This window comes from Chrysemys picta, chromosome 11, assembly GCF_011386835.1.
Source record: "Chrysemys picta bellii isolate R12L10 chromosome 11, ASM1138683v2, whole genome shotgun sequence".
Lineage (NCBI taxonomy): Eukaryota > Metazoa > Chordata > Testudines > Emydidae > Chrysemys > Chrysemys picta.
The window spans coordinates 43,938,824-43,954,565 of NC_088801.1; the positions used below are offsets into that span (position 1 = coordinate 43,938,824).

The following is a 15,742-nucleotide window of genomic DNA, read 5'->3' on the forward strand; positions in this document are numbered from 1 at the left end:
CAAAGTACCATCTCTCTGCCCTCTTCGGGGCGGGGGCACAGGAGGCAGAGGTATGTCATACCATCTGAGCCGGTTGCAGGATAGCCTTGTTAATGGGGAGAGCCATCCATGAGGGTCCCTGGGGTTGGAGGATGTCCAGCTTTTGGTGCCGGGTGTCCTGGACCTCCTCCAATGGGAGTGCAAGTGTAATAGCTCCTGATGTTGGCGGTGGTCATCTGGTGGGGACAGAGAGGTCAGAATGAGCGCCTCATCTGGGAAGGAACAGGCCACTGTTAGAACTGGCAGTACCAGTTCCATCTCTCCTTCCTCCTTCTCATACACAGAGGGCGCCAGAGGGCACACTGGGGACAGCTGATACAAAGCCACAGACAAGACAGGGCATGCTTGGCAAGAATCTTAAGGTGCCCAGTAGTAAAGGTCTCCGAGCATGGGTGGTTCGCACCAGGGTCGTAAGCCGGGGCGAGTGAGGAGGTCTGTGCCATGACTCTGAATTCTGTTGGAGGGCCCGCGAGAATGAAGCCCTCGAACTTGGAGGATGGTTCTGGCAATGGGTGGTGCCATTGGTAACAGAGGGTCGAGGTGGGGAAAAGGGATGCACCATTCCAGCAGCAGCAATAATGGTTCGTCTGCCAGGCAGGACGGAGATGGTCAGTGGTCCAGGAAGCAGGGGAGAACCAGGGTACAGGAGCAGCAGTTCTTCAGTAGACACCAGCGGCTTAAGGCGGCTAGGAATACGAGGAGTTGCATGGGATGATCCCGAGCATCCAGGCGGCATTGGAGGTACAGGCAGTAGGCGTGCAGGTGCCAGTGCAGTAATCAGAGGCTGCGCTTGTACATCGGCTTCCACAGGTGCTTGTCCTTACCCTTGAGCTGGGGGAGCTTCGGAGCTGGAGCAGCCGGGTCGACATGTGACTTCTTGCCCGAGCTGGCACTGCTTGGGGAGGCAATACTGCATTTTGGGGCAGTCCTGGACAGGGATCTGCCCTTATGCCCTTGATCCTGTTTCTTCTGCTCATGGCTGGCTTGTCTGGCGTTCTCGGTACCATTGGGATCTGTGCCTGAGAGAGGCTCAGTGTAGCGCTGTCTGTCTGTGACAGGCGGTGCATCGACGGTTTCGCCGGTCTCCTATGGGAACACACCCACGGGCGCATGGTCTCCTCCATGAGGAACTCCTGAAGTCAAAGTTCTTGGGCCTCCTGCATCCGTGGCAGGAAGGATTTACAGATTGCACATTGGTTGGCGATGTGGGCCGCCCTGAGCAGTACAGCCCTGGTGAAAATGAGTGCGGGCAGGAGGCACAGTTCTTGAAGCCTGGATTCTGGGGCATTGTCCCATTTGGGGTTCCCTCCGCCTCTGGGGGCAAAGAAAGAAAACGACACCAAGTATTTATGAACTGGAAGCTACAACCGGAGGCGGATTAAGCTTTATTGGGGCCCTGGGCACAAAGAACATTTGGGTCCTCCACACCACATTAAAAACACGAATGTATCAAAATGCATTAATACAAAGACTCCATTCAGTGTTTACACACTGCATTAATAATAAAGTAAGTCATATCCCAATTCAGTATGCCTAAATTAACTGCTCAATTTTTCTACATAGAAAATGAATATGGTAAAATATATGTAAAATAACTCAAAATGAAATAATGTAAACATTTTAGTGATCTTGTAGACTCTTATTTAAGAACTATTAACACCTGTGAATCTCCTCCCCATTATTATAGTAGCAATGGAACATTAAAACATTTTTTTACATTGCTCACAGTGCTAAACTATAAGAAAAACATACAGGCCAAACCAATAGTCTCTAATACAAGTTCACCAATATTTTATCTTAATTAAATTAAACAACACACTATACATGTCAATTGTTTATCAGGCCTGAAACATTAAACAACAAAATACTATCTTTATTTGAGTAATTATTTAAACAAACCCTCTGTAATCCATTTATTATTTCACATTTTCGGATTGATTATTTTTTGATTTAGTATGCATGCCCTTAAAGTTTCACATTCCTTTTAAAGAGATTGCATTTTGTTATTATTTTGATTCTGTGACTTTTATCCCATCAAAGATCCCTTTTATCAGCATCTATTAAACTGAGAGAACCTTAGCAAACTAATTACAGGCAGACTTTGCGTGTCAATCCCAGGAACATCTTTATATAGCAGTGGAAAAAATGTGCTACACTCAATATACCGTAAATGTCTCTCTTTTATATGCCCATTAAATTTACATTTTAATAATACTATCACATTATGTAACCAAAAATACAAATAAATAAAACATGATATAAGATGTCTTACCTTTTTAAATGATCGTTTTCTTCTGAGTTTTGAGGGGGAAAAAATCATGTATAATGTCGTCACAGTCCATTTGTCAAACCAGTTCTGACTCAACTGCCATTAGAGATAATGCATTCAGATCCTTTTAGTGCATTGTTGATCTCAGTTCATTTTTTATCCTTGCCATCTTTGAAAATGTACATTCTCCTTCACAATTTGTAACTGGTAGGGTCAGGAAAATTCTGAGAGCAACATTCACATTAGGGAATGTCGATTGAATGTTGCTTTGCCTTAAAACTTTCATTTGTACAAAGAATTTGAACTGTATGAGTTCATTGGGAAAATTTTGTTCCAAGTCATTGGGGTAAACTGCAGCAAGTTCAGCTGCACACTTGTGAGTGTCAGAAATGTCCCGCAAGTTGTTTTCAAATAGTACTCCAAAGCGGTCGTTCAACAACCTATAGGCAGGCATCCAGTTGGCGATGAAGACAAGTTTAATAACTGATTGATTACAACAGAAAAAGTCTCTGTGTGAAACTTTTGACTTCCCTCAAATAAAACCTCAGGTTCTCCTAGGGTTACCATATTTCAACAATCAAAAAAGAGGACGGGAGGAGCCCCGCCCTAGCCCCGCCCCCGTCCTGCCCTAGCCCTGCCGCAGCCCCTTCCACTCCCTCCCACTTCCTGCCCCCTCAGAACCCCCAACCCTCCCCCCCACGCCTTGTCCCCTGACTGCCCCCTCCTGGGACCCCTGCCCCTAACTGCCCCCCAGGACTCCACCCCCTACCTAAGCCTCCCTGCTCCTTGTCCCCTGACTGCCCCCTCCTGAGACCTTCCCCACATCCTAACTGGCCCCCTAGGACCCTACCCCCCTACCTGTCCCCTGACTGCCCCAACCCTTATCCACACCCCCACCCCCTGACAGCCCCCCCCAGAACTCCTGACCCATCTAAACCCCTCTGCTCCCTGTCCCCTGACTGCTCCGATCCCTCTCCCCACCCCTGCCACCTGACAGCCCCCCCAGAACTCCCAAACACCCCCCCCGCTCCTTGTCCCCTGACTGCCCCCTCCTGAGACCCCCCCACCTGTACTCTGCCCAAAACCTTACACCCCCAACCCCCAGACAGCACCCCCCGAACTCCTGACCCATCCAACCCTCCCCCTGCTCCCTGTCTCTTGACTACCCCCCCCAGAACCTCCCTGCCGCTTCTCTGACCCCCTGGTCCCCTTATTGTGCTGCAGAGCGGCGCGCTCGACAGCGGGGGAGGGGAGCAGGGTCGGAGCTCCAGACTGCTGGAGGCCATGATCTGCCAATGCAGGGAGGGAGGGGGAGAGAGAGGAGGGGAGTGGTGTCAAGTTGCAGGAGAGAGGAGGGGGTAGTGGAGGAGGGGCTCTGGCTGCCGGAGCCCCGTGCGAGTGGCATGGGGGGAAATCCTGTAAGCCGTGCGTGCTCTGCATGGGGGGAAATCCGGCTGGCTGCCCTGTAAGCCGTGCGTGCTCTGCATGGGGGGAAATCCGGACATTGACAAATTCCCCCCGGACGCTATTTTTAACTGAAAAAAGCCGGACATGTCCGGGGGAATCCGGATGAATGGTAACCCTAGGTTCTCCCCAGTCATCTGCTAACTGTTTTTGTTTTTGAGAATGAGTCAGATCACTTGGATATTTCTGTGAAAGAGTCTTGTGTGTGTTTTTAGCAGCATTTTCAAAATTCTCAAATTCTTCTTGTAGAGAAGCCACAAATAATTCTAGTTATTGCAGTAACTGAACTACTGTATTCAGTCGCTTTTCTGTAACTGCAAGCTGGTCATTTTAAACCCTTTTAAGAACAGTGTCCCAAAGTTATGCCATTGTGACCATGGAACATGAGTCCATGCTCACTTAGGAACTTAATAACCACTACAACATGCTTAAAGGACATCTCTCCAGTACTGACATTCTGCCTGAAACTGCTGACCTAGGCCCACATCAACTGTACCTGTTGCCTTTGCATGCCGTATCCATGCCAGCATACAATTTCAGTGGTCCAAGCTTTTCTCATGTTCAGAAAAACATTCAGGGTGTTTCCAATCACTCAATCATTCGATAAAGGCATGTGTTTTGATTGAAAGAAGTTTGCAGTCAAAGCAGTAAACATTTCCAGTGAGTAAATAAGCCAGTCTCACATAACAGATTCACTGTTGTGCAGCCGACAAGAGAATAGATCTTCAGATAGCCAACATGTCTTCTGTCCAATCACCCGCGCAGAAGCAGAGAATTTTTTTAATGTTTTTGTTTTGACAAGAAGCAGCTGAACCCATAGCAATCCAAAAAACTCCTGAAACTTTCATCAATGTTATTCCACAATGCAAGATCGTTGCTAAATTCATTTGCTTGTATTGCATTTGTCTCACCAGTATAACTCAGACCTGGCTTGCCTGCCTCCGGCAGGTCCTGATCTATAGTTTTCTCCTCTTGAAGGCCAAGACTACCACTGCCAGCAGTAGTGTCCGCCAAACCAACCTTGTCCTCTTTATCCGCTGTTTCTCCTTTCTCTCTCTCTCTCTCTCTCTCTCTCTCTCCTTGAAGTATTGATTTATTGTCGGTATCTTTTGTAGCAAAGCAACTTCTTTAACCTCCTTTGCTTGTTTCAGCTTTCTCCTAGCACTCCTCCTTAAGTGACACCGATCCATACTGTGGGTTTCATAAACAAATACAGTGGCGGTAAGATTCTTTTTTACTGTCTGTCAATTCTAACGGAAACTGTTGGCATCTGACCAATCATGCAGCAAGCCATTTGCATATTGCAACAGGAGTGTCTCAAAGTTTGTTGAGAAGTAACTGAAAAAGAATCATACATATTACAGTACATTTAAAAGCAAAAACCCTGGAAAAATATTTTAGCTTATGTACTTAAAATTCAAAAACAGCTAAAAAGAAACAAATTTTTAAGCACCGAAAAATAGAAGCTCTTTGAATACGGTATAGATACCCCACAATATACTTATGCCTGAGTTGTAATATGATACTTGATTTACAACAACAAACTACATAAAAAATTACTTTTTTTAAAAAAAGGGGAAAAAACCCAGGAAAGCAACAAGAAAAAAAATCACTAATTAGATTCTGGATTATAGCAGTATTGATGAATCTATTATAAAGATTTTTCTGGGGGCCCCCAAATTGGCTGGGCCCCTGGGCTTGAGCCCCATGGGCCTTTGTGTTAATCCACCACTGAGTACAACTAGGTAACACTATGAACAACTATATACAAATATCTACAAGTAGCAAACAGAGAAGAAATCACTCTCTCACGAATCTGAGAGTGCGAATGGACAGGGGTTCTGACTCTCGCCATGCGGCAGTAAGAGAGAAGAGAAACAGTGTCGAACTGCACAGCCTGTTGTAGCCTCAGCTGCAAACATGAGGTGGACGTACAATGCATGCGCAGGTCAATGGACGCTGCTACAGAATCTTTTGGCTCCAGCGCATGGCTCACATGCACACCCACATTTGGAATCCATGTAGGGACCAGCACTCGAAGAAGAAGGTATATTACCTTGTTTTTTCCTCAATTCATGCTTCTGCTTTACCGAAGAAATGTATTCCATACTAACTAGCTAGTAATGATCTCCACTTACTGCCATGCTAGCAGCAGTAAACTATTGATGCATAAAGAATATGAAGATTAAATTATGAAGAATTTCCAGTAAGAAACACTGCTGATAAGAGTTTACATTAGGGCTTGGAGGACTAGTTCCAAAGAAAATATTAAACTATCCAGAAATACTGCCTTCCTCTCTCTTCTGTCTTAGCTGTTCATTATTTTTTTTCTCACCTACCCATCTTTCCCCTTACTTCACTATTATCCTAGTCTGTACTTCAGGCCATATGTCTGCCTGAATAAATTGTTTCCCTTCCCACACACCTATTCTGCTAGCCCCCCTACCTCCTCTCCATCCTTAAATGCTCATCTAGTTTTCATGCTACTAGTAGTGCCTTCAGTGTTTTGTAATACTGTAATACTGTGATCTTGGGGTCCATAGTGTTTGCCTGAAGTGCTTCAGAATACAATCCATGCCAGAGAAAAGCAGTGTAGAGTCTAGGATCACATTAGCAGCTGACAGCAAGATTTACATCAAGGGCAAAGATAACAGGGAAATCTAAAATGGTAAAGGAAAGAGAAGCTGGTTAAGGGGAAATTGAGAATGAACAGGTCATAGAGACAATGAGAATAAGCCCTATAGCAATGTAATGCGGTTTGATGGGGTCCAGTTTGTAAAGAGTAAATTAAAGGTATAAGTAGGATGTTTGGGTCTGGCCTGAGACTTTTTACAGCAGCTGGAGATGAGCAGGAATCTCAGTGCATTCAGCTTCTCTCAAAAAGTTCAGATAAACACCCAGATATTATAGTGCTCATCCAAATCTTTCTGAATCTGAGAATCTGTTGAGGTCTTTGGGTCCCTGAGAAGGCTGTGATCTCTTCTTATTGTAGACACTAGAAATGTAAAGGAGAGTCTCAGCTTTCATTTTAAAAGTCTGTTTCAAATGAAACTATAAAACTAGGTAAACTGATCACTAAGGTTGAAAGGATCAAACAATAGGTTCCACTTCTGCAGCAGAAGACTAAGGGGACCAAACAAAACACACACATACACACACTTTTTATGTCATGTAAAATGCATCCTTTATATCTGAGGCATATCTCAAAGAACCACTTGGCTCACCTTACCCATAATCTGGAAATTAGCATTGTGCACAGGGGGTTGACAGTGATGGATAGGAATTCATTGTGTTGTGGTTGGAGAGGCTTAGCAAAATTAAAATTTGCAGGTGTGATCAAAAAATGCTCAGGCTGTCTCTGTCTTGAGGTTTGCTCATCACTAATTAGAATGTCAATGAGGATTTTAAAAGAGCCTTAAAGAGAGAAAATATAACTTTACCATGTAGAAAGTAAAAACAACTGGGAAACTTGGATTCTGATCCTCGGGGTGCTGAGGCTTCAGTGGGAGTTGAAGGCACTCAACACTACTCAGGATGGGGCTCTTTCATTTATACGTCAATGTAATAGTTCCTCTTTTAGCATTTTGTTTTCCTATGAGTGCTTGAGATCTAAGCTATTTGTCTAGGCGGTTTTGACGAAGAATAGTTTTTTATCTTGTAGTCATTCACATATTATTTTTACTTTTAAAGAAAGAAGCGTGGAGTAATGGTGAACTGTTCATTGTTGCAAGATTGCATATTCCATCTATTTATATAACCTCTCTTCAATCTCATTGTGCTAACATAATCCCAGTCACCTCAGTAGAATTACACCATGGATGAATTTGGCTCATAGTGTCCAAAATAGTAATGAACTGTTCTTTGTCACTTTACTTAAATACTGTCATATTAATCACTTGGGCATATAATGTCCCCAGTCTGTGTATGCAGCTTCCACTGACAGTGGTCTGAGTTGAGTGTGTATAACTGATAGCATGATTAGCAGGAACAGAAGTTTTGTGTGTTCAGTACCTTTGAAAATCAGATTTTAATTTAAGTGCATAACTTCAGGCACCAAGTTTGGAAAAATGTCTCAATTTTTCATTAATGCCATTCTTCGTAAGGCAAAGTTACATTTTATGAACCCTACAGGTGCTATCACTGACCTAATTTTGTTTAATTATAATCACTATATAATTCACCAAAGGAAAAAATCATTTACAAAAATTAGCACAAAACCAGTGTATGGCATACTAAAATCTCTCTGATTCCCATTAATAATAGGGACACTGATTGCAAATTACCGAATGTTAGGAATGAGCAAGGAGATGAACACACAATAAAAAAAAAGGCCCCAAGAATAATGCATCACAAAATATTCTTTTTTTATTTTGACAGTTGTCATTGATCAGAATTCTTAATGTGCTATAGAATAGTTTGTTAAAATAAGGAATTTTTAATAATACAAGACGTCTCTACAGAATCTGCTATTAAATCTTTGCTGAGGAGTGAGAATACCACACTGTATTTTGTGTGACTACTAAAGTCTATAGACCAGCAGAGGCCAGATTTGTGAAGTCCTACTAAAACTACTAAAAAATTTTAAAATAATTTATAGCAGCCCATTTTTTAGTAATGGACACCACAAATGTAAAGAACTTCCTTCCTGCAATCTGTCCTTGGGCACAACTCTCCTTTGATTTAGTTCGTGTTGTCTGAAAAAGGACTGTAAGATCAGTCCACAAAACAGGCTTGCCTCATTAAGTGGTAGGGTGACCAGACAGCAAGTGTGAAAAATCGGAACAGGGGGTGGGGGGTAATAGGTGCCTATGTAGGAAAAAGTTCCAAAAATCAGGACTGTCCCTATAAAATCGGGACATCTGGTCACCCTATTACGTGGTCAAGGCCCCAGTCCTATGAATACACATGAGTAACTTTAGGGCTTGTCTATACTGTGCCATAGGGCAGTCTACAGAGATATGAACTGCAGCACGCACCAAAATGTTGCACTCTAGCTGCTTGATGTGGATGGTGCTGGTGTGAACTAAAAGGTACCTAGTTTGTATTTATGTAGTTCTCTTCAAACAGGACTATGTTAGTGCGAACTAGATACCATTTAGTTTGCCCCAGCAGCATCCACATTGGGCAGCTAGAGCACAACATTCTGGTGTGCGTGGCAGCTCATGCCTCGGTAGTCCATACTGCAGCGTAGAGATAGCCTTACCTATGTGAGCAGTGCTATTGACTTTGAATATTAATGAATTAAAGATAGCAGACAAATCCTGCCTGCTTGTCTTTGTTATGAGGTACATCTCTACTCTGCAGCTGGGAGCATCGCTCCCAGCCTGGTTAGACAGATACGTGCTTACTCCGCTAGAGCCAATGAACTAAAAATAGTAGCATGGACGTTGTGGCACAGGCTAGTCATCTGAGCTTGGACCCAAGGGGACAGGCACACTTGTACTCAGTCACTTAGCCTGTGCCACTATTGTTAGCACGCTAGTTCAAACACAACTAGCATGTATCTGTCTATGTTCCCATGTATCTGGGCACGTTCCCAGCTGCCATTTAGACATACTCTGACGACTTAATTAGACAATTATAAATGCTTCCTTGGTTTGTAGGTTTTATTTTTGAAATAATTGGAAAGTGATTTTAAAAATATGAAGGCATTTTATCAACTCAATAGAAATAGTTGATTTTTAAAAACATTAAGATGTTTTAAATTATCGTGGCCTGCACTACAAAGAGGTATCCATCCCATTCACATGATTTTTTTTTAATTGCATCTCACGTACAATCCACAATCCTTGTGTTTTAATTTCCACAGTGGGACATTGTACTTACATTAACATTTTGCAAATGTACCTTAGTTTGTTCTGTGCTCTGATGTTGAGTATATAGGCTTTCTGTTTATATCCAAACAGTAATTTCTCTTAAATACATAGTTTTTGCAGCATTTCTTTCTGTTGTCCCATCTATTTTTAACAAGACGGCAGCTTTTTCTGCATAGGTATTTTGCTGTGAGATGCAATTTGAACATGAATTGATTTGAACATGAGTTAATTTCTTACAATATCATTGTGCTAAAAACTCACAAACCCACCCATTCTGGTTTTAGGCATATGTAAAACATATGAAAAAACTAGTTAATTCATATTTGGCTTTAATCTAAAAGCAGCCTCTTTCCAGTTTCTTATCCCTTTCATCTCAAAAATAATGTTATCTATTTATTTCAGTTTTGAACCCTTCCAATATTAGGCTCTGAATGGACAGGGATGTACTTTTAGGTCATTTTGATGGTTTTTATTTGAGTGTTACAAATTGAGCATATGTAAAATATGCAGTATTTATGAATGATTAATAAAGGTTTAGCAGACACTGCAATGAACTTCCTACTGAATGCGGTATGTCATGGATTCAAATCATGCAGAGCTTAGTTGCACATTACCTGCTACAGCAATCTGCCAAAATCAGTAGATCCCAATTATGTATTTCTGCAGAAGTGTCTATGATGTAAATTCTCCTATGTTACATTTCCAGATTGGAAAGTTCAATTCTTCTCTTCCTTGAGCCTCTTCCTTCTTCTGTGAGTCTGTACTTTGGGGAGAATCTCAAGAAGATCAAGTTTGTATAATTTATTTCCTCACAAAAACGCTTTTAAAATCATTTGAAGTCATTGAGCCATAGTGTCCCCATCAGGGCAGGGAACTACATGAGTGTGCATTCCATTTGTATCCTAAACATTCTGTGATGGGAAGGCTCTTCCTTTCCAGATATTCCCGTGGAAGTACTATAGGATTTTCTCTTTCTCAGTCCAGCCAGGGTCTTGTGGAATCTGTAATGGCCAGTGCAGGTCAGGTTGCTAGGGGTTCTCCTAAAGGCTGCTGCCTCTGGAAGCTCCCTTCGGGAGATATCAAAGCATTGAGAGTGAAAGCAAGTAAGTTTTAAACATAATTTTACCCTCAAAAGTTCCCTGCATTTGGGAGACAGACAGATGTGTCTACTAATGGGTTTGTTTGTTTTTTTTTGGGGGGGGGATGGATTAGAAATTCCCACCATTGGTATTGCCAGTGCAGCTCCAGTTGATAGTAACGGTAGAAGTACACATGTAGGCAAGGTTTCCATGGCCCCTGGTTTTTAAGAACTATATTTTGTAACCCTGCTCAGAGCATATGTAAACGTTACTTTGTTTAAAAGAGCAGCAGCTGCAGTAGTAGCTTTGTCTACATTAGGGTTCCCACCATTGCTACCAATGGTGGAACTGCACTGGTGGTAGTAAAGGGGGTGGAAACTTTACATAAAACCTCCCTAGGATACATAGACAAGGACTGTGTGTGTGTACGTTCACACTAATATGACAGGAAAGATCAGAAGTAATTAGGGAAAGGTTGTCCCACTATTTGCAAAAAACATTTACCAGATATCTTAGAAATTTGTTGTATCTTATAAAGCTACAGTACAAATCCATTTTCTTTATCTATGAATAGCCACTAAAGAAAATAGATTAAATTCAGTTTGTCTTACTCTTGAACTAGTAGTGCTGAAAAAATATTAGGTGTTTTCCTGTTGTCTGTCATGAAATAGTGTCACAGCTGTGCAATACTTGAATTAATTCCCTTGTGCATATTATAACGCTGGTTAAATAGTGGTGATCAGGGAAATAGTTGCTGCTAATTTGTTTGTTCACCTGCTCCAATTTTGTATGTTTACATAGCATAAAATAATTTCACCTACTGCTTTGCTGAGCCTAGTTACTGTGCTGCTTTTCCCCTACTCTGGATCAGACAGGAGACATATGTGTTTATTGATGGGATTAGCTTCACCACCACCACCTGATATGGGAAACAGAATGCGTGGGATTTCTGCTGGTGTCAACTGTGAAGGCTCATCACTCTTTCATGGCTTGGCACTAGCCTCCATATAGGGGTGCATGTGTGAGTGAGGAAGGGCTTTAGTCTCTTTAAAATGGGTATGACGATATTAATCTCTTTGTCTCTAGGTTTCCACTCCTCCTCCTCTTCCCTTGCAGAGACACTTTAAAACCACTCACTGCCTTTATTTGGCAACTACAATGAACACTCTTGGGGAGTTCATTGGTGTACACCCAAATGAAGAATGCTTTCTGAGTCTGTTTGAAAACAACTTTGATTCCAATCAGTTTTTGAGTGCCTGAGAGGCAAAAATAATTTAAAGCAAAGTTTAACATAGCCTGGCTCCAACAATGCCAAGTCCCCTGGGGGCAGGAGATAAAGTAGAGGGATGTGTTTTTAAGACATGAATGTGCATTCATCTGAAAATGCAGGGGCTCTGCAAAAGTTAATTCAGTCTTTAAAAATGTTCATGTTTCAAAAATAATCACTGTGTCTGAACTATGTGTGGGGCAGCACAGAGGAGCGGGAGTGAAGAGAGATTCATTAACTGACACAAAACTTTCTCCACTTTCAATTGGCTCTTTACAAAAACTTTTCCTTCACCCACCACTGTTTTTTCCAGGGCTCGCCTTGTTTCCTATTGATCCAGACAGGTGCAGAAACTCTGTCTGTGACCTGCTAATACATTGTAATTTGTGGCATGGAAGATTGCGAATCTTCTGTAGTTAATATTATTCGTAGGTGAGTAGTTTCACTCAAGTCTTCAGACCAGACTGGCTATTTAACTGAGAAGTAATATAAATTGCCAGAGGTTTCGGCACCTAGTAAATTCACTGTGAAGTAATTCCAGAAAGGTGTCTAATGCCTTAAGAACAACTGTGTTCAGTTGTGTTTGTATACGTGGGCGTTTTAGTATACAAATGTCAATATGTGCCATATCTTAAATATGCACTATGGATAGTGCATTCTGTGAAGCTTTTTTACAGAAAAGCATGTAGCTAACTGTCCTAACAAAGGTTTTAATTATACCTGAGAATGTCTATTGTGCCACCTCAAAACAGGAATTGTGCCTCTTTAATGAATGTTGTACACAGGCGTGTTACATTTGTAAGAATATAGGCATTTCAGTAAATTCAAACAAATGACCTATTTAATACAGTTTAATTTTTTTTTAATTATGTACTGTATTGTAAGCAATCTACTTACAAAACTAACACATCTCTTACTCTTTAAAACAGAGAATGAAAAGCAGGTTTAGATAGACGTTAGCCCTAATGTAATTTGTATCTTCCTGTGTATTTCATCAAGCTGCAGAACTACTTTATGTAACCATACTTAAAAGGACAATTTTGATATGAAATGTAGTGAGTTTCAAAAAGGGAGTTAAAGGTAGTTGTAGGTGCTTCATCTGCCTCTGTCTCTCTGCCAGTTTTTGTGGTTTTATAATCACATCCTCCTGTTTTTAAAAATGTTTGGGCTTCCCTTTAATCTGTGACAGACCCACTCAAAAACCAGGAGAAACCTACTAAAAAGAGGAGACAGTGAAACTGACTATATACAGTGCTATCAATTTCAAATTAAGTGGGGAAAAAAGAGGATACTTTTCTTTAATCTTTTATTATAATTAATTGAGGTATTACTTACAGCAGTAAATAAACAAGTTTCATCCAGAATGTGATTAAGTTAACAGTGTCCCTTTATTTTCCATTGATCATTTCCAGCATGAAAAACTAGAGGAGTAGGTAAAATCATCTCCGGATGATGTACTTTTATTTTACAATAAAAAAAAAGACATGAAACAGGATTTGGCCAATTGTGTATTTGCAATGTGTGCACCGAGAGTGGTTTCATTTTCCCAGATAAGGAAACAGAGAAAGTCCTAATGTGAAGTCTGAAGTACGTGGTATTCTGTCTGATCATTAAGGCTATGATTTAGTCATGGGTATTTTTAGTAAAAGTCATGGACAGGTCACGGGCAATAAACAAAAATTCATGGCCCTTGACCTATCCATGATTTATAGTAAAAATACCTGTGTCTAAATCTTGGAGGAGGGGGGTGCCTGGGGCCAGCAGCACCAGCTGCTGGGGACCAATGCTGTTCCAGTTGGCTGCCCAGGGACTACTGCCAGGGCCAGTGGACCACGGCTGCTCTGGCGAGCCACCCGGGGATGGCTGACTGGGGCCATGGACCGTGGATGCTCCAGGGGCTGCCCAAGCAGTGGCTGGTATGGCTGTCCAGGGGGGCTGCTCCAGCAGTGGTTGGTATGGTCGTCCCTGGGGCCACCTGAGCCAGACTTACGTTGCTCAACTTTATGCATTGAAATCGATGGGACTACTCACAGAGTTTAGTTAAGCATATATGAAAGTCTGTTCAGGATCGGGCTTTACATTTTTTCAGTAAATATTGATTGTTCTTCAAAATGTAAGGACACAACGTTGACATTGATAACAGTTCAAAATAAGGTAACCATAAGCTTCACAATACTTCATTTTTAATCCTCATGCACTGAAAAAAGTAAACCCCTGCACGTGTCTTCTCTTGTGCCACCTTTGATATAGCTAAAATCTTGAGCCTGCAATTTGTTTTGTGCAGCTGGATCTCTGGCCCTGTTGACTTCAGTGAGATTCCATGGCAGTGGATGTGTTTACCTGCATGAATCAGCTTTCAGGTTTGGGGCCTAAAGTGGATATTTACACTCCAGTTGTGCAAACAGTTATGCGTGTGCTTTATTTTATACACATGAGTAGTCTCAGTGAAGTCAAAGGGTCTACTCAGATGCGTGAAGTGCAGCCAGGGTTACTCTTTGCAGTATCAGACCCTTGTGCTGTCCTCTCACCTTTGATGCTGTGTTGCATTTATGAAAATCACTCTGGAACTCGTGATGCTTTAGGAAACATTTAACTTTCCCTCACAGTAAATTTCAATTAAGAAAGAATTTTCTTTTGGAGGGAGTTTTTGGAAAATTAAATAAATTATTGCCTTTATCAGTTCAGATCTCACCTTTCCAAGCCTGACTATAAGACCATGTACAATCCCTATCTCTACCCTCACCAACTTTTCCCGAAGACCCCACTACCACAGAGTGGTTACTAGTGCTGTACGTCGGTGAAACAAGGAGACTCTGCTTAGCATTCTCCAGTAATATTTGTTGAGTTGCTAACATGGGGCGGCTTATTTCACAACTCATTGAGAGGCATATTCCTCACCTCAGTCAAGGAACACCTCATAAACTAGAGAAAGTGCCTGCCCTCTCTTCTTTTAGACTCTAGCATGTATAGTTACTTTTGCGGTATATACAGCTCTTTCTGGCTGACTTCAAAGACTGAAGCCAGGGAAAGAGCTGTCCGAGACAACAGACCCTAAAGTAAGGGAGTGGTGTAAGTTCCCTGCCTTACACGGGTGCAGTATATCTATGTTGGGAGTTTGCACTGGTGTAGCTACCTGGTGTAAGCACACTGGTGCAAAAATCCCTTATGCAGACCAGCTGTTAGACTCTCCACATCTGCTGCAATAAATAACAGAAGCTCACAAAGTCCTAGAGGTTCAATAAGTTATCTTGACTGGCAAAAAAAACCTCTGTTGTTCAATTCGCTCTGGAGGTGCGTAGGGGGATATTATAACTGAGGGCATTTAAGTCTAAAATGAAGAATTTCAAAGTGATGAGGTATATAGTATGCCCTGTATCCTTATCACCAGACTCATGTGAAGGGGGGTCTTACAGCTTTTGTTAGGAAATGAAAGTGACGCTGACTATTCAGTAGTTTACATTGTGCTCTAAAACGTAACAAAGGTACCATCTACTTCCTTCAGGCTGAGCCTGATTTACCTGCATATTCTGTTATAACACACAGATGTAAGTTCTAATTTTTTGAGGAAACACGATGCTCTTTTACCTGTTGCAATGTAATTGGATAATGCATGTATAAATGACTTGTTTAGCCTGCCAATGAATGTTGCTAATGCCTTACCACAAAAAAAAAAGCATATTTTTTGTTTTTATTTTTCCTCAGAGGCAAATCCAAACAATGCTAGATTTGGGAAACTGTTTACTGAAAAGCATTTTCTAATAGATCTCTGAAGAAGTGCAATTGTATAATTATTATTGTTCAGTGCATA

General features: G+C 41.8%; 2 protein-coding genes across 3 annotated transcripts in view; both read left to right on the top strand.

The window, feature by feature from the left end:
- Positions 1–13,303, top strand: part of OSBPL6 (oxysterol binding protein like 6) — a 203,203-nt gene extending 189,900 nt beyond the window's left edge. For both annotated transcript variants that reach the window (XM_065560806.1, XM_065560808.1), the window contains one exon: positions 10,295–13,303. In XM_065560806.1, coding sequence (XP_065416878.1) covers position 10,295 — 1 coding nt within the window. In that variant the 3' untranslated portion in view covers positions 10,296–13,303. The remainder of the gene's footprint in view (positions 1–10,294) is intronic.
- PJVK (pejvakin) overlaps positions 10,312–15,742 on the top strand; it is a 60,250-nt gene continuing 54,819 nt past the window's right edge. The window contains exon 1 of the mRNA XM_065560813.1: positions 10,312–10,378. The gene's annotated coding sequence lies outside the window, so the exon portion shown is untranslated. The remainder of the gene's footprint in view (positions 10,379–15,742) is intronic.